Source organism: Epinephelus lanceolatus, chromosome 16 (assembly GCF_041903045.1).
Source record: "Epinephelus lanceolatus isolate andai-2023 chromosome 16, ASM4190304v1, whole genome shotgun sequence".
Lineage (NCBI taxonomy): Eukaryota > Metazoa > Chordata > Actinopteri > Perciformes > Serranidae > Epinephelus > Epinephelus lanceolatus.
In genome coordinates this window covers 658,394-679,028 of record NC_135749.1, presented here as the reverse complement: position 1 = coordinate 679,028, position 20,635 = coordinate 658,394, and the positions used below count along the sequence as shown (strand labels likewise).

At 40.1% G+C, this 20,635-nt stretch overlaps 1 protein-coding gene across 1 annotated transcript; it reads left to right on the top strand.

Moving 5' to 3' along the window:
- Positions 1-902: 902 nt before the first annotated feature.
- Positions 903-20,129, top strand: glmp (glycosylated lysosomal membrane protein). Its single transcript, XM_033637807.2, has 7 exons — positions 903-1,055; positions 6,260-6,424; positions 6,506-6,604; positions 18,372-18,536; positions 18,635-18,853; positions 19,348-19,616; positions 19,706-20,129. The coding sequence occupies exons 1-7, from the start codon at positions 942-944 to the stop codon at positions 19,878-19,880; spliced, it is 1,206 nt and encodes a 401-aa protein (XP_033493698.1). The 5' UTR covers positions 903-941; the 3' UTR covers positions 19,881-20,129.
- The last annotated feature ends 506 nt before the right edge of the window (positions 20,130-20,635 follow it).

Here is a 20,635-nt window from a genome sequence, read left to right as displayed (position 1 = left end):
TTTACGAGGTCTAACTTAATTTACGAGGTCTAACTTTATGAGGTCTGTAACTTTATTTACGAGGTCTAACTTTATGAGGTCTATGACGTTATTTACGAGGTCTATAACTTTGTTTATGAGGTCTATAACTTTATCTACAAGGTCTATAACTGAGGTCTGTAACTTTATTTACAAGGTCTATAACTTTGTTTATGAGGTCTATAACTTTATTTACGAGGTCTATAACTTTGTTTATGAGGTCTGTAACTTTATTTACGAGGTCTATAACTTTGTTTATGAGGTCTATAACTTTATTTACAAGGTCTATAACTTTGAGGTCTGTAACTTTATTTACAAGGTCTTTAACTTTGTTTATGAGGTCTGTAACTTCATTTACAAGGTCTATAACTTTGTTTATGAGGTTTATAACTTTATTTACAAGGTCTATAACTTTATTTACAAGGACTATAACGATTTATAAGGTCTGTAACTTTATTTAGATGTATAACTTTATTTTTGACGTCTATAAGTTCATTTATAACCATCAGAGTACTGACATCACTCTGGGTATCACAAATCTTTATAACATCTGTAACTTTATGCCCCTCCTCTAAGTCAAAAAAAAAAGATGATTTGACAAGTCTCCCTCTTTTTTTTTTTGATTGTTTTTTCATTCAGAAATAACGAACAGTCCCTTAATGTGTCAGACACGAAACAGGAAGTAGAATTATTTCTGGAAAAAAAATAAAAATTTAATCTCCTTGCTGAGGTCACTTCAGATTTTATTTATTTATTTATGTTAATCTAAAATTTGTTTCGTCGTGTCTTATTCCGCTTCTTCGCTTTTATGCCGGGATTATTTAAAAAGTAAAAAAATAAATGATAATAATAAAAAGCGGTCAGCTGACAGGAAGGACGGGGGCGAGTCATATGACCCGCGGCGCCGCTTGGTCACAACAAAGATGGTGGCGGCGGTGAAGAAGTGGAGCTACGGAGCTTCTGGACTCATATTATTGTTGTCTGTCTTCAGTTTGAGTCAAAGTGCGTCCAGCGGGGACACAACGTACCGGAGACAGGTGAGAACGCTTTGTGTAACGTGTCCATATTTAAAGGACAGCGCGAGGACACAGACAGAGGGACCGGAAGTGAAACTGTTTTTATTTCAGCTCAGACAGAAAACAATTCACAGGTTATAATTTAAATTCTGGTTTTCGAAAAACTGTTTTTAGATGTTGAATTTCTTCAAACTGTTGTTTTATTATTTTATTAATTTAAATTTAAAGTTTGAATCAGTAGTTTTAACCTAATTTTATCTGTGCTGTTCAGACTATTTTTATTTCATTTTATTTTTATTTTTATAAACTTTAGTTATCAATTTTTTTTTATTTTGCTTTTTCAAAAAAAAAAAAGTTTGTCTCAATGTATTTTTTTGGTCTTGTTAAACTTGATATACAGTAGTTTCAGAGGTGGAAGAAGTACTCAGATATTACACAATGCATTTATATATGTAAAACAAAATGGCGACTATCTCTGTCAAGCCAGTCTGCAGCTGACACAAAAGTGGACAAGGTCCAAAACCTGATCAGATTAAATGGTTAAAACTTTTTGTTATCTATCATTAATAATGTTTGTCGTAGGGCTGCAGCTATCTATTCTCTTAGTAATCGAGTATTCTATCAATTATTCTGGTGATTAATCGAGTAATCAGATAAGAAATACTGTGTGTGTTTACTACATTACTTTAGCTTTATCTTGAAGACAATATATAAAAGAGAAAATAAGAAAAGTCTCTGAAATGAGAGAAATGAGCAAAACGTCAGTCACGCAAATGACCGATTTCATACGCACTCATGCTACGCCGCTATTTCTCATGCTGTCAGGAGTAATCATTGTTGGGAAGTATGGGCCGTTCCATATAGACCTTACCGCTGGTAAGACGATAGGAAAGACAGGAAGCTGTGCAAAATTACGCAGCGACACGTCATGACACGCCTCTTTGAGGAGGTTCTAACAGTAGCGGTCTCGTACGAACTCAGAGGACCACGAGTTTGGAAAGACTGAGGAAAGCAAAGATGGCTGCGCCCTATATTTACCATAAGTGGCTCTGCTCTTTACTATTATTTTTACTGTTTAGCAAATTTGAGTCTTCATGTGAATGACTCGTACACATTACAATGGCTTATGTGAATTTTTTATGATGTGCTGTTGTGCGTGGAATGTCGTATGTGTTGTTTATCCGTTGGTGTTGGTGAAAGTAGCTAGCAGTGATACTAATAATAAAGGCTCTGCTACTGCAATAGCGACAGCTGCTTTCTTGGAGGCATCCATCTTTGTTTATGTTTAGGTTGTAAATGGTACAAATGGAAACGGGGACGCAAACCGCCAATTTAAGCAAGAAGTTACGACATTTTACGACATCATCTTGAGTCTCACCGCTCGTAGCAACGTAAATGGATCACAGCACCAGCTCACTACAAGGTGCGACTTTACAAATGTAACAGCATTCTCAGTGCGTGGTGGTGACGTCACTACTTTCTGAGTCAAATATATTTTCAGCAGTGAAGTTAATTGATTGAACGAGTCACACAGTAGCGTCCATAAAAGTTATACTCTTTTTCCCACGAAAACTCTGAAATGCAGCAAACTTCTTTCCTGTGGAAGTCTGGATAAAAGTAAGGATGGTAGAACTGAGGATCAGTGATGTGACTGACAACAGCGCCACACCGAGGCATGAGATGACAGAGTTGCTGTTGCAACTCATAATGTAATAATGGCTCATAATGTAATAACAGTTCATAATGTAATAACAGTTCATCATGTAATAACAGCTCATAATGCAATAACAGCTCATAATGTAGTAACAGCTCATAATGTAATAACAGCTCATAATGTAATAATGGCTCATAATGTAATAACAGTTCATAATGTAATAACAGTTCATCATGTAATAACAGCTCATAATGCAATAACAGCTCATAATGTAGTAACAGCTCATAATGTAATAACAGCTCATAATGTAATAATGGCTCATAATGTAATAACAGTTCATAATGCAATAACAGTTCATAATGTAATAACAGTTCATAATGTTATAACAGCTCATAATGTAATAACAGCTCATAATGTAGTAACAGCTCATAATGTAATAACAGTTCATCATGTAATAACAGCTCATAATGTAATAACAGCTCATAATGCAATAACAGTTCATAATGTTATAACAGCTCATAATGTTATAACAGCTCATCATGTAATAACAGTTCATAATGTTATAACAGCTCATAATGTAATAACAGTTCATAATGTAGTAACAGTTCATAATGTAATAACAGTTCATAATGTAATAACAGCTCATAATGTAGTAACAGCTATAATGTAATAACAGCTCATAATGTAGAAACAGCTCATAATGTAGTAACAGCTCATAATGTAATAACAGCTTATAATGTAGTAACAACTATAATGTAATAACAGCTCATAATGTAATAACAGCTCATAATGTAGTAACAGCTCATAATGTAGTTACAGTTCATAATGTAATAACAGTTCGTAATGTAATAACAGCTCAATGTAATAACAGCTCATAATGTAGTAACAGCTCATAATGTAATAACAGCTCATAATGTAATAACAGTTCATCATGTAATAACAGCTCATAATGCAATAACAGCTCATAATGTAGTAACAGCTCATAATGTAATAACAGCTCATAATGTAATAATGGCTCATAATGTAATAACAGTTCATAATGTAATAACAGTTCATCATGTAATAACAGCTCATAATGCAATAACAGCTCATAATGTAGTAACAGCTCATAATGTAATAACAGCTCATAATGTAATAATGGCTCATAATGTAATAACAGTTCATAATGCAATAACAGTTCATAATGTAATAACAGTTCATAATGTTGTAACAGCTCATAATGTAATAACAGCTCATAATGTAGTAACAGCTCATAATGTAATAACAGCTCAATGTAATAACAGCTCATAATGTAGTAACAGTTCATAATGTAATAACAGCTCATAATGTAATAACAGCTCATAATGCAATAACAGCTCATAATGTAATAACAGCTCATAATGCAATAACAGCTCATAATGCAATAACAGTTCATAATGTTATAACAGCTCATAATGTTATAACAGCTCATAATGTAATAACAGTTCATAATGTAATAACAGCTCATAATGTAATAACAGTTCATAATGTAATAACAGTTCATAATGTAATAACAGCTCATAATGTAATAACAGTTCATAATGTAATAACAGTTCATAATGTAATAATAGCTCATAATGTAGTAACAGCTATAATGTAGTAACAACTATAATGTAATAACAGCTCATAATGTAGAAACAGCTCATAATGTAATAACAGCTCATAATGTAATAACAGCTCATAATGTAGTAACAACTATAATGTAATAACAGCTCATAATGTAATAACAGCTCATAATGTAGTAACAGCTCATAATGTAGTTACAGTTCATAATGTAATAACAGTTCGTAATGTAATAACAGCTCAATGTAATAACAGCTCATAATGTAATAACAGCTCATAATGTAATAACAGCTCATAATGTAATAACAGCTCATAATGTAGTTACAGTTCATAATGTAATAACAGCTAATAATGTAATAACAGTTCATAATGTAGTTACAGCTCATAATGTAATAACAGTTCATAATGTAATAACAGCTCATAATGTAATAACAGCTCATAATGTAGTAACAGCTCATAATGTAATAACAGTTCATAATGTAATAACAGTTCATAACAGTTCATAATGTGCATAACGTTGATTATGAGCCATTTTTGCATTATAAGTTGCTCGTCCCGTATTGAAAAATAAAACATAGCGTCCTTCACTGATTCAGTACGGGATGCAGTTTGTCCCCTATTTCTGTGGAAAGAGTTTAACGACACATATTGGAGAAATATTAAATCAAGAGGAGAATGTCACATAATGGCAGGTCTGTCACTCAGCGTCGCCATAGTATCGTTGCCATAGTTACGGAGACTCCGCTCAGGACCACTGTTAGCCCGCTCACTGACCCGCTGCCTGACTGATAAAGTTATCTGAAGGTCCCTCTACGCCCGGATATTAAACTTATGGAGCTTATGGATTCATAAAGCCTCACGTGCACTTATATCTCAGTCATTGTGGAGCTGGGCGCACATGCACGAGGTTTGTTTACTCTAACACAGTGAGACACAAACACCCTTCAATCAGTTTGCATATCGATATCTGTGCCCGCTCCAACGCTCAGTAGATCTGTCAGTTAAAAATACAGCAGAGAAGAAGAAGTGCAGTTTTACAGACTGTCTCGCACCAACGTGGTTCTCCGACAGATCAGCTGTCTTTACACATGACCATTACGCACGGCTGTGGCTATTAATAGCGCCCGTGCCACTAATGCATCACATGTACCTGCAAACCATCATGGCAGTGATATTTCAATCTTCACTATAATCGTCAGATTATTGACGATTAATTTATAGCTCTACAGGGGAGGTAACGTGAGCGGCTTGTCTAACAGAAATAAACATTTACAAGAAACTCGGTGCGCTGTATAGTTGTATAGTTGTACTGAATTAAACGAAGCTTCAGGGCAAACCATTTTCCTAATCGAACTATTCGAGTTACTCGAGGAATTGTTTCAGCCCTAGTTTGTCGTTTGATACGGCAGTAGCTCCGTCCATAGGGACTTGGATTGGGAACCGGAGGGTCGCCGGTTCAAGTCCCCACCCGGACCTAAATATGGAGCATGGACTGGTGGCTGGAGAGGTGTCAGTTGACCTCCTGGGTGGTGCTGAGGTGCCCTTGAGCAAGGCACCGAACCCCCCAACCGCATGGGGCGCCTGTCCATGAGCAGCCCACTCTGACATCTCTCCACTTAATACATGTAAAAAGCTCCTGTTTGTGCGTGTGTGTGTGTGTGTGTGTGTGTGTGTGTATATGTATGAAAAGACTGAATTTCCCTCTTGGGGATTAATAATATAAATAAAAGTGAAATTTAAAAAACATAAAGTTTTAACAACAATAATTCAATTCAGTTTTATTTATAAAGCCCAATATCACAAATCACAATTTGCCTCACAGGGCTTTACAGCATACGACATCCCTCTGTCCTTAAGACCCTCACAGCGGACACAATAACAAGACAAGTTGCTGTTAATTAGGAAGTACTCATTTGGGGACGCTGGGACTTAATTATTTTACTTGATTTTTGACGACTGACGGAGGTTAAGTTTTTCTTCTCTCCTTCAGTTGTCGGTACAGTTGAACCCCGGCGCCCCGGCACCACCTCAGGGTTTCGACCTGCTGCACATGAGAGCCGTTGGAGTCAACGACACGCTGCACTTCCTGTTGTGCAGCCTGGGGGCGCCAACACTGCTGCTCGTCCACACGAACACTTCTTCATCTACGGTGAAGGTCAGCACTCATCTTCTTCAGGTGTTCACCTCTGATCCAGGATTGACGGCGCTCTGATGATGTCATGTTTTTTTCTCTCAGGTGAACTGGAGTCAGTTTTCAGATCGTAATGTCAGCAGCAGCCTGAAGGTGGAGCCAGAAAGCAGCATCATCTACAGCACCGCCGTCGTCTTCAGCAGGGTCAGAAACTTCCACCTTAAATCTGCTAATGTCATTCAGTCCACCTTAAAGGGATAGTGCACCCAAAAATGTAAATTCAGCCATTATCTACTCACCCATATGCCGAGGGAGGCTCAGGTGAAGTTTTAGAGTCCTCACATCACTTGCAGAGATCCAAGGGGAGAGGAGGTAGCAACACAACTCCACCTAATGGAGGCTGACGGCGCCCCAGATTCAAACGTCCAAAAACACATAATTGAAACCACAAAATATCTCCATACTGCTCGTCCGTAGTGATCCAAGTGTCCTGAAGCCCCGACATAAAAAGTTGTTTGGAAAAACCTCATTTGAACTCTGTTTTTAGCCTCATTGTAGCCTGTAGCTCTGACTGCCTCTCTGGGCACCGCGCTCACGTGTGGGCGCTTGCGTGAGACCGTGAGACATGGACACTGCCTTCATGTGTGTTCACGTGCTTTCGCTGGTCTCATGCGCAAGTGCACACATGTGAGCATGGTGTACAGAGAGGCTTATGTGTATAATAACAGTAGAAGTATGACTAATGACTAATGATGGCAGCAGCAGCAGGAGGCATCTGGCAGGACCACGGCAGCAGCACAACCACACACGTCACGCTGTCCAGGCACCGCTGTGATATGAGTTAATCTGAGAGACAGTGGAGCACAAAGGCTCCGGAGAAGAAGCCGAGTTAGTGACATCCAGAATGGCCGAGTTAGCAAGATGCAGTAATAGAATACGAGAGAGAGAGAGAGAGAGAGAGAGAGAGAGAGAGAGAGAGAGGGAGCCCGGTGTATTATAGGGGGTTCCCTGGCAGACTAGTAGCAGTCCAACATAAGTAGTGGTATAACAGTAGTTACTTTGTGTAACTACTGATGCTCAGGCTCAACCTTTTTGAAAGGTTGTGGAGAGATGTTTGGATGTCATTCACCAGCATCTTCTACTGTGGCCCTCTTTACAGGTTGGATGGTACTGACTTCTGGTCTATTAACAATGTATAAAATGCTGCACCCTGCTTTCGTCCCCCCAGCCCGCAACATGAATGTTTACTGTTGCCATGGCAGCAGATGCTGTTTCAGTAGCTAACATTAGCTTAGCGCAATCTACATATTAACAATGAACAATACAACTACAATATTACATTTCTAAACAAAAAGAGCTACCAACACCAACAGCTGTTCTATCAAAGACCTTAACCAGGGTGTTGCCACTTGTCATATCTTACAACAGTTAACGTAATCTCACTGAAACGATGTAACCTAACTAAACACGGTGCGGTCAGCACAGACATTACAACTACATTAGTAAGAGTACACTAATAATAAGATGTGAAGTGCTTTGTGACTTTAATCCTACTCGAAAGAATAAATGAAAACTATAAAGGATGAGTTAGCTGATAACTGCCAACTGAAGAAGCAGCCAAGCCACCGTGCCTTTCATACTCAAACAGAAATGTATAGAAAAGTGTGTGCCAGATACATAGAACAAATAAACACACACTAATACTCACTGTATGACATTAACATAAAACAATGAATGCACGTTACTTATCGCTGATTATTATTAAAACAACAACAAAAAACAGCTCATAGAAAGACTGCGTGCTCTTACTTTCACATGCGGAAATGACGTCATCAGCTGGGTGATCACGTGCTATCCGAAGATGGCCGAGTGATACAAGTGCATTTTCGTTCGGACCGGCGGAAAGTTTGTCTCGAAAATCCGTGTGTGTAAAAAGTAAATCTACACGTGTAGAACTGAGATCCACAAATGTTTTTTTGATTCACAAATAAAAACTGAGTTCACAAATGCCTGTTCGAAAGTTGTAAATGTTAGGAAGATATATTCACAAATGCTTTTCATTTATTTGCAAATTAATTTATTGTATTCACAGATATTTTTTGTATTTGTGGAATGTTTTTTATATTTACAGATTCCACATTTACACACAGATTGTCGATCTGTTCACACAACTAATTATGAAACGTGTGCAGATCAAGAAATATTTGTAGATCACCCTCTGTGCATTTACAGGTATTAATGAGACAAATATAACTCCATAAGGATTTTCTATGAGTCTGTGGTGGCCAGTGCTATCCTCTATGCTGTTGTGTGCTGGGGCAGCAGGCTGAGGGTGGCGGACGCCAACAGACTCAACAAATTGATCCACAAGGCCAGTGACGTTGTGGGAACGGAGTGTGACTCTCTGATGGTGGTGTCAGAGAGGAGGATGCTGTCTAAGCTACGAACTGTCTTGGACAATGTCTCACACCCACTCCACCATGTGCTGGTCAGGCACAAGAGTACTTTCAGTGGGAGACTCATACCACCTGAACAACTCAAGATGGCTGACAGCATGAAGTGCTGAGCTACCTCGTGCACCAAACTTTCCTGTTTATGCCATACAACTCTGCCTGATCGGTGTTTAAATCAGCAACTCTCAAACTGGATTTACTTGTCGATGAACCCATTGAGGATCTAGAAGCCTTTATCGACGAGTTATTCTACGGTATGTCCAACAAGAAACCCGATCCCAAACGCACCAGGTCAGAGATGGGTTCAAGCGATATTGAGGATACAACTCTTCAGGACATTCAAAAGTCCTCAACATCCATCAAGGATCAATTACAGAAGCTTGACTTACTGGATAAGTTGGCAAAAGATGTTGAAGATCTAAAACAATCCGTCGAGTTTAACAACTGCTTGATTGAGACTTTAAAGGCTGACAATGCATCCCTCAGGTCTGAGGTAAATACCTTGAAACGCCTGACAAATGATCTCCTTGATGATAATGCCAGGATGGCAAACGACATACTGGATTTACAGTGCAGAAGCATGAGGGATAATGTTATAATACATGGAATGCCTGAAGTTAAGGGGAAAACTTACCAGAAGACTGAGGAGCTTGTAATGAGCTTCTTAGTTGACAACCTGAGAATGAAGACGGAGGAAGCTACATCCATCCGTCCATCGCCTCGGAAAACCCAACGTCAAACAGCAAAAGCCCCGTCCTATCTTGGCTAAAGTTTGTGACTCCAAGATGAAATCTGCCGTCATGTCCAAAGGTAAGGAGCTGAAAGGGTCTCACTACTCCATCAGCGATCAGTTTCCACCAGAGATCCTCAGGCGACGAAGGCTGCTTTACCCAATCATGGCGGAGACGAGGAAGAGTAAGAAAAAACGCTCGTCTCACCGTTGATAAACTCCTCATTGATGGTAAGATCTTCAGGGACCCCAAGGTAACTTACTTACTTTGTGGAGGCTCAGGCGAGGGAAACATCACGCCTGAAACTTAAGCTTGGATGCCGAGTCTCCTGCATGTTTTTCCTGCTCATGTTTTCAAACACTGGCACATGTCGATGACATTGTTGCGACCATCGTCGCTATGACAACGCAGCAACGCTGCCTTCTGTACCACTGGTCTCTCAACTGTATATCCAGACTCACCACGCCGATATTATCTCATGTCTTACTAGTACTATTATTAATTTTTAGTTATTTCTCTCAGCCCTGCTTGGTGACTGTTAAACATTTGGCATGGGAATTGCCTAGTGGTTTTTGATTTGTTCACTTTTTAGGCCCATTGATTGGTGTGCCCTGGCTCATGATGGCTGTGGCTGCAGGGCCTGTTTTTGTTTTTGTTCTTTGTGTGTTGTCTTTATTGTTGTCTGTTTTGTGTGTATGCATCTCATACATCTCTTCTATGAAATTAGTACAGTCGTCTGCAATGTTTTCAGTTAGCCTGCTGCTAGAGACACAGTCTTTTTCTATTAGTGATGGTAGCCTGTCTCCACTAATTCCTGTCTTCAAAAATGGATCATTGTAAAGGTTTAAAAATTATACATCTTAACATCAGAAGTCTCTTGCCCAAAATTGACTTACTCCGTGCATGGGTGGTGCAGCATAATCTACACATTATAACGATATCTGAAACATGGCTCAGCAACAGAATTCAAGACAGTAAAATTAATCTTGCAAATTATGTATTTTATAGATCCGATAGGGGCTCCAGAGGCGGTGGCTTGGTTACATATGTTTCATCTAACTTAGTGTCTGAGTTCATTCTACCTGTAACTGAACCATTATACTTCGAAAACCTATTTGTTAAAATTAGTCTTCATCAAAATAAATATCTAACCATTGGAAATGTCTATAGACCCCCCTCTGTCCCCGTTGAGTCTTCCACCTGTTTAATTTCCACCATAAATTCTATTACCTGCAAAAATTAAATGATCATCTTAGGGGATTTTAATAAAAACTGGTTAGACAGGTCCTCTGCTAAAGACAGAAATAATTTTGAGAGTCTGCATATGACACAACTTATTAATGAACCTACCCGTAGCATTCCATCAACTCAGACCTTACTTGATTGGATCCTTGTCACGCACCCAGACAGATGTAATGCTGGTGTACTACCTGACTGCTTCAGTGACCACTCCATAATATTCTGTTTGGAAAATAAAAACTCCAAAACTGCCACCTAAACTAATTAAAATTAGACAAGATAAGAAACTTGACACAGAACAATTTATTAATGATGTATTAGGTATTAACTGGGATAGATATCAGCTGATCCCCAATGTTCAGGATGCTTGGGACTTTTTACACTCAGAGCTTACAAATGTCATAGATATACATGCTCCCTGGAAAATATCTAAGGTCAAAGGAAGACACCTACCTTGGATTAATTGTGATCTTATTAGTCTTTTTCGTCAGAGAGATAAGGCGTGGGCGAATTTCAGGATGTCCAGGTCAAATGCCAACTGGGAGGCCTATAGGCATTTAAGAAATCTCTCCAAGACCTTAACCCGCAATGCAAAATCTGATTATTATAGGAACTCTATCTCTAATAATTTCAAAGACCGTAAAAGGTTTTGGAGCAATATTAAAACAATTTTAATACAAATAATAAACATCATATTAACCAAATTAGAGATGGTAACACTATTATCCATGACTCTTGTGCTATTGCCCAGGTCTTCAGTCGGCATTTCTCCTCTGTTCTCTCTGGTCATATTCCTGATGAATCTCATTACAACCACTGTCATAATGAACTCTCTCGGCATATTAGTTTTTCCTTTAAGAAAATTACACCTACAGATGTCCTATCTGCTATGAAAGAGCTAAATTCAAGCAGTGGCACTGGTCTTGATGGGATTGAAGCCAGATATATTAAACTTGCTTCTCAGGTGCTTATGTTCCCACTCGCTGACCTTTTCAATCTGTCCTTATCTACCTGTGAGGTACCAGCTATCTGGAAGCAGGCATGCGTCACTCCTCTCTTTAAAGGCGGCGACAATCTCGATCCAAATAACTATAGACCCATATCCATTATCTGCTCTACTGTCAAAGTCTTTGAGAAAATCATTTTTAACCAGTTATTCCAACATTTTAAGACTAATAATATCCTATCCCCTTTTCAGTCTGGTTTTAGACCCAATCATTCAACTTCTACTGCTCTATTGAAATTTACCAATGATGTGTTCTCTGCTTGTGATGCCGGTAATCTCACAGGTGCCATCTTTCTCGATCTTACAAAAGCTTTTGATTTAGTTGATCATTATTTACTTCTTGACAAGTTGTATGCTGTGGGGTTATCCAAAAATGCATTATTATGGTTTAACTCTTACCTTCACAATAGAAAGCAGTGTGTTGTTCTTCAAGGTCATAAATCTGAATTTTATGTTCAGCAAAGAGGTGTCCCCCAAGGTTCGACCCTGGGTCCACTTTTATTTTCCATTTTTATTAACGATCTTCCGGCAGTCTGCTCCTACTCCTTTGTTCAATTATATGCAGACGACACAGTCATCTACAGCTCCAAACCCAACCTTCTACAAATTCATACAGCTCTTCAATCTGATTTCAGTACTGTACAGGACTGGCTCCTGTCTAATAAATTATTATTAAATAAAGCCAAATCTTTTACTATGGTTTTTGGCACAAAACAGAACATTACAGTAAAATCCAACAATTTAAACATAATATGTAAAGATGGCTCATCTCTGCATAAAGTTGATAAATTTAAATACCTAGGTCTGTGGCTGGATTGCGAGTTATCATTCAGAATACATATTGATTCTGTTCTTCATAAAGTGAACTATGGAATTAGTGTTCTGTATCGTTCTAGGAACTGTTTCACCCTCAACATCCGAAAGAAACTAGCCTCTCAACTCATTCTTCCTTTTTTTGATTATGCTGATGTTGTGTACATGAATGCCTCCAAGACTAATCTCCTGTCTCTTAATACAGCCTATAATAAGCTTTGTAGATTTGTTGTTGGTTGTCCCTTCACCACTCATCACTGTTCCATGTATAGTTCACTTAACTGGTCATCACTTGAAACAAGAAGACGTATTCACTGGTTTCAACTGATTTTTAAAGGCATACATTTTGACTATCCACATTAACTAAACCAATATCTAGTCCTGGGGCCTGTTTCACAAAACCAGGATAAGGGATTAAGCCGGGATATCTTGGTTATCCTGGATCAACTTATCCTTGATCCAGTTTCACAAAAGCAGGATAGGGGGAAGTGGGATATGTTTTGACATAAGTTACCATGGAGATTTATTCTGTGGAGCTAGCCTGCTCCAGACCAGGCTAAGTTCCAGGATTTATTTAATCTCATCCCTTATCTCAGTTAGCAGCTACCACAAATGGAAACTAATATTTATTCCACTTCACACTACACATTCTTATCACATTCAACGAGACCCACTGTCATTATTTAAACATTTGTGATCATTAATTGCAGTCATTTTAGATAAATGATTTTAGTAGAAAATTTAGTTAGACTATCTCTCTCATATATATATATATATATATATATATATATATATATATATATATATATATATATATATATATATACACTGTAAATAAATGATTAAAAAAATACACACCATACAGTAACATGATGACGTGATGTTCCTTTATTGAATAGGATAAATCAAAGCAAGTAATCCATCAGTTCCTTTCAAAAGTGACGTCACACAGTGCTCTACAAGATAGAAAGCACTGAATCAAAGCATATTATTCATCACAAGAATAAATACACATTCTCAAAGGTCTGTATATAAAACACCCTGCATGTCTGCACACTGGAATAAATGCAGGACAAATCCATACTTAACAAATGAACAAATGTCAGGCCTGTATACGCACAGTACACAGCACAATAAGCCAAATTAATATAAAATAACACAAATTCCTCTGCTATTGCAGGCCATATTCAACTTAAATGTGCAGAATGCATTTTAACTGAAATAATTCAAAACGTATTGGTCCCTGATCAGCCGACCACTGTCGTCACCCGGGAAGATGGCCGGATTGTCCCAGTCCACATCTGATGGCACTCTGGGGGCCCTCTCCTTCCTCAGGCAGGCCACATTGTGGAGGACAGCACAGGCCACAGTAATATCGCATGCTCTGTGTGGACTGACCCTCAGATGGTGCAGACACTGGAAGCGTGCCTTCAGGAGGCCAAAGGTCATCTCGATCCGAGCCCTTGTCCTGGCATTGGCATCGTTATATGCCCGCTGTGCTTCCTGAGGGTCTGCGTAGGGTGTGAGGCAAAAAGGCTCGCAGGCATAGCCTCTGTCCCCCAGCAGCACACCAGAGAATTCACCTGTGAATACAAAATGTCATCATCACAGCCTTATCAATAGAGGGACATTCTTGACATAGCCTTGATTTTAAAAGTGGTTATTAATTGAGGTCATGTGGCTCACCTTGTGACAGGCGCCGATAGACTGCAGAGGACCGAAAGATTCGTGAGTCATGGACTGAGCCAGGCCACTTTGCCACAACATTGCTGATCAGGTAGTCAGCATTGCAGACCATCTGAAATTATAAGATGTAGACTATTAAACCATTCAATGCACATCACAAGCAATGTACAATGTTCATTAATGTCATAAAGTCATGTTCACCTGAACATTAATGCTGTGAAAGGATTTCCTGTTCACAAAATCTCCCTCATGGGCACCTGAGGGGGATTTTATTCTGATATGGGTGCAGTCAAGTGCACCAATGACATTGGGGAAACCTGCAACACAAAGCAATAAGTATCCTACTATGACTTAACACTTGTCCTGTAATTTGTACTTACAGTACTCTTACCTGCAATCCTATAAAAATCCTCTTTGATGTCACTGAGTCTTCTGTGTCCAGGGAAGGAGATGAAGACACCTGATAGTGATTTGAGGGCTAGACAGACACTACGCACCACACGGCAAATTGTGGCCTTGGCCAGGTTTTCAGCATCCCCCACTGAGTACAGGAAGCCCCCACTTGCAAAGAAGCGCAAGGCCACACACACCATTTGCTCAACACTCAGCGCATGGCTCCGTGCTGTGTGGTGTTGGATCCTGGGACCCAGCAGTCTGCACAGATATCGGATGCCATCTGCAGAAAACCTATATCTTTCGTGTAGGTGGTCATCAGGGAAGGCCAATGGGTTCGCCCTGTCCCTGAAGACCCTCTCCCGCCTGAAGGCTCTCCTGAGCACAAGAGCTTCTCCATCCACAACCTCTTGCAGGAATGGACACGCCATTGTTTGAGCAGGAAGGAACACACCATTTTGGGCCTTCATATAGGCTATTGGATCGCTAGATTTAATGAGGAACACCTTTGCACTCTCACAAGCTACAAATGGTTATCTAATTATCAGGATACCTATTGCCTTAAAGAATAGATAATTGATTAAAATGCTCCCTGTTTGACCTTCACACTGCTCAACTTCTGCCATAAAGTGTTTTGATATCTGGGAAATAGCATTTCAGGTACATTATGTGCATTTCTTTTTGTCTTAATACAGCCAGTCTTTGGTGTGTGACTTCTAACCAATCAAAGCACTTGGGGCTACCATAGAGATGACACTAGGCATTATGTCAGACTGTGGAATACAATCTGCAATCCCACCTAACTGTGCACAAATTAAACAAGCAAACACCACAGAAGGTCTTTTGATCTTTTATTTAAGATTCTTCTTCTTGAAGCTGGGTGAGGAAAGGAGAATAATAATTAATAGATTGTCTGTGTTACAGTCAGCATACAGTGTACACTGAAGGTGAAACTCACCTCCCGCTCAAGTTTTTTTATTTCAAGGTTCAGTTTCCTCAGTTTCCTCCTTTTAATTTCGGACTCCACGGAGAGGTCTGCCATCTGTCTTCTTTTGTATTCAATGTCCATATCGGCCAGTTGTATTTGCCGTTTCAGATGTGTGGCATACAGCTGTCTGATAGCTTGTGAGTTCTGTAAACACATAATAATCAGCACAGCAGGAATTTTGCATGATGGGAATGTACTTCCATAAATACTCACTATGTTGCAAGGCTGGCTTTCATCCTGTAGAGCATCTGGGTCCTGTTACAGAAATGACATTTTGTGTGGGCTCCAGATGATGATGACTTCTCACCATTGTAGACTGAATGAGTACTTTCATTTGACATGATACCTCAAACCTTCTTGAATCAAGAGACACAGTCTCCTCATCGACTTCATCTGCTGCTCCTGCTGCTCCACTGGTGCCTTCACCCTATCACATTTAAAAGGGATTCATATTAAAGCAAGCAGATGAGACATGCCAGGCTTACAGTATGACTTTGATGGAGGACTCACTGGATCATCATCCTCTGGTATTGGTGACGCCACTGTTGGAGGCTCCAACAGTGAGATGGTGTTTCCAGATACTGCAAGGTAAAACAGAGTCAGATAGTCCAAATGGATTCAATATGAATGGTTGGTTATGTCCCATGTAAAGATGGAAGAATGTACCTTTAATGAAGAGGGAGGCATCTTCCTGGGAGGGATTTATATTTGAGTCTGTCCCCCCAGGGATCCCCTCTAACACAGGCCTGCCTCTGTTAAGTTCCAGGGCTCTGTCCTCTGCAGGGGTGAGGTCAGCTGGTGGTCACCCACCACCCGTGCCTTGCTTGTGGGTTTTTTTTTTAACAGCTATAAGTACAGACAATATGTGAGTAGGCACCCTCTGGGTACAATGTACGCACGTGCATAGTATTTGTCAGGTCACTTACCATTCTGCAGGATGTTCTTATATTTGATCTTGACTTGTTGCCAAGTTCGTTTGGGCCCAGTCATGTTTAATCTAAGAATAATAAATTAATTAAGACAAAATAAATAACACACACACACACACATAGATAGTGAATGAAATAACTGAGGAGCAAATATGTAGTTGCATTTACATAATTTCACATCTACAGTCCATTTCACTCGCAGTTTCATAATCAGAGTATAACTACGTTTTTGGGAATGTTAATTAACTATTTGGATTGTAATTGTGATGGATTCAGCAGGGTAGTGAGTGTGTGTTTGTGCAATACATACGCATTCAGGCGGTCTGCAATACTTTGCCATGCTTTCTCTCTTTGTTTGATGGCGGTGGCAGTGTTTCCTTTCTTTTTAATTTGTTCTTTTACCTCTTCGTAGGCCTCCATAATTATGTCCTGCTCCGATGGGGAGAAGTATGCTGCACGTGATGCCATGGTGAATCAGTGAATCTGTGATCAATTACAGGGTCTATTTAAGGAGCCATGTGCTGCAACTTATCCAGGATTAGTTTCACCTGGCTTGATGAATCCGTGTCTACTTATCCTGGCTTGGCGTTTGTGGAACCAATTAAGCCTGAACTCTGTTGTTTTGGATTGGTTGAGCCAGGCTTACTTACTTATCCTGGATGTCTGAATCCTACTTTTGTGAAACGGACCCCAGTATTCATCAAGATATCAACTTAGACTTTCAGCACAATTGGAACGAGAGCTTTTAGATTTATGGCCCCATCACACTGGAATAACTTACCACCACATATTCGTTCCCTGACATCCTTTCACATGTTCAAAAGCAGTTTGTCTTCTTATTTTAAGTTGAACTGCACATGCCTCAGGTGATGTATATTATTTATTTCTTTTTATTTATTTATTTATTTTTTTTAAATAATCTCTGTTTTACATTTTACGATTCATTATCTTGGAAATGTAATGGCATTCCACTCGCTTTGCTTTTTTTTTCTCTCTCTCTTTCTCTTTTCTTAGGCTACTCTATTATAGTTATCTGTGCACTTATTTCTCCAATGTGCTATTGTGACTTGTTTTACTTGTTGTGTGTTACCTGTATTGTTGGGTGTTATCCTTGTATTGCCCTGTCTTTAGTGTAACTGGCCTGTTTTGGGCGCTTATTTGTGAAATGTTTCTTGTATTGTTTTGTAATTTCATTTGTTTTTCATTGTTGTATCGGACCCCCTTGAAAACGAGATGATGCATCTCAAGGGGTTTATCCTTAATAAACTTTGAACAACAAATGTACCACTGAGCGCCACAGGAAATCATTCCTGCCATCAAACTGTACAACTCCTCCCTCTGAGTGGCCCTGAGACTATTTCACCCACTGTCAACATGTGCAATAATTTAATTTAACTTGTGCAATAACTCCATTTCACCCTGACTGTATATATTCTGTGTATTAGCTATTTAGGATCTTGTTTAGGTTACAGTATATATATTTATTTATTAATTTATTTTTTATTTTTTGTTAATAATCTTGTTACATTTCATAGATTCTCACTTATCTTTCTGCTCTTGTAAGGAGCACCTGTGACGCAAGCAATTTCCCGTCTGGGATCAATAAAGTATTTCTGATTCTGATTCTGATAACTCTCGTTCTGTGATGCAGATAATGTGTGTATATTTTATTCTGGAGGAAATTCAGACTCTTACTTTGAAAACAAACTGCTTCTTGTTTCCTGCTTCCTCAGCTGTTGGAGTATGATGACGTCAACAACACCGCTGACCCGACCTCTGACCTTTTCCCTCCGTATGAGCTGCAGAACTTCACCTGGTCTCCTCTCAACCTGTCGGGTCCGACTGCTGTGCTCTGTGGAGCCGCCACCGCCTTCACCGCTGGATCGCTCTGCCTGCAGGTCAGTCACCTGTCATTGCCATGGTGACGCCAGGGTCACCCTACTGTTTACGTTTATTATTCAGCGTTAATTTCTTCTTCTTTGTTTTTGTTTTCCAGCTGTCGGTGTTTGAGTCAGATGGGCGTGGTCAGTCATGGCCTCGCCTCCTCCACACAGCTAACTCCTCCCAGTTGTGGGTGTGGCTTGATGGCGTGTTGCCACGAGCGAGTCATTCCAGGTTCCTGTTGGAGCTGCAGGCGGTGGGCAGGGCTTATCCTCCGAGCAGAGTGGAGGTTCATCGATCGATTGATGATGAGTTCACGCCGTCAATATTCAAGGTCAATATTCTCCACCTGTTAACCATGGTGACCTTTGACCTCCCCACCTGTTGACCATGGTGACCTTTGACCTCCCCACCTGTTACCCATGGTGACCTTTGACCTCCCCACCTGTCAATCATGGTGACCTTTGACTTCCCCACCTGTTACCCATGGTGACCTTTGAACTCCCTACCTTTTGACCATGGTGACCTTTGACCTCCCCACCTGTTGACCATGGTGACCTTTGACCTCCCCACCTGTTACCCATGGTGACCTTTGACCTCCCCACCTGTCAATCATGGTGACCTTTGACTTCCCCACCTGTTACCCATGGTGACCTTTGAACTCCCTACCTTTTGACCATGGTGACCTTTGACCTCTCCACCTGTTACCCTTGGTGAACTTTGACCTCTCCACCTGTCAACCATTGTGACCTTTGACCTCTCCACCTGTTGACCGTGGTGACCTTTGACCTCTCCACCTCTTAACCATGGTGATCTTTGCCCTCTCAGGTGTCTCAGTGGGTGTCCTCAGTGAACAGCAGCTCAGAAGTTCTGGGGTTCCTTCAGTGGAAGCCGGTAGCGTACCGGCGGCCCCACCCGGCTCTGGAGGACGCCACGCCTTGCCGTCACTCTGACCCGCGGCCTCAGAGCAGCGAGGGGACAGCGGCAGCGTCCGGTCTGATCCGAGCGTTCTACACAGAACCACAAACGTTTGGACTCAACATGAGCTTCGGCCTCGCAGGAGACCCGTTCTACAACAGCACCAACTTCCTGCGCTGGTCCGAGTTTATTTTATCATAACGATTTTATTTGTACAAATTTTGATGATCATAATGAATGTTTCTTCTTTGTGCGTTTCTTCCCGCAGGACGGTGTTGGTCGGCACCGGCTCTCCTCCTGTCGACTCCTTCTCCCCGATGGTTCTTGCCATTATGGCAGCCGGTCTGGGAACTCCCATGATCCTCCTGCTGGTGGGCGGAGTCTTCGTCTGCATCCGAAAGAGGTTGACGGCCTCTGCGACAGCCTATGAGCCGATCAACTGATGGTTGCGGCAGGTGAAAAGATGACAGAGACGTTTTTAAAAACTCACTGTGTGGACATACGGACAGGTGACACCACAGTCCAGCCAGCCAATCAGGACACAGGATAATTGTTTTAACCTTTTGATCTCTTCCTGTTTTTAACGGGACGTCCGTCAGAAATTTGTTTGATGTTTTTTAAATAAAAATTAGAACTGATGATCTTAAATGTGGATATGATGGTTTTTTATTGTCAATAAATCTCCAGTCTCACTTCTTGTCTCACTTCTTGTCTGTGTCTCTCGTCTCCTTTGAAGATGTTTTAGCAGGAGTGAAACATTTGTGTCGAGTTTCAGAAACACGAAGTTGGTAGAAGGACTGAGTTTGGAAACAGGAAGTGCATCTTTAACCTGTTTGACAAACAGGAAGTGAAATCAGTGAATTCAATAAGTGCAGGTACAGTGAGATCTCTTTCGATGTCAAAAGAGTTGTTTGTTTTTCTACGTGAACACATGTTTTGACATACTCATTACTTTTTCCACATATGACGTTTTGCGTCGACTTATTTCGATATACTCTGACATTTTCGACATACGTATTAACATTTTTCGACATACTATCCAATGACGTTTTTTGAGATACGATGATTTTTTCCACATAATGTACTGACATTTTCCGACATTTTATACTAACTTTTTTCGACATACTGCACTATGAAGTTATTTCACAAACTATAGTATGACTTTTTTGACATACTATGACGTTTTCGACATACCTTG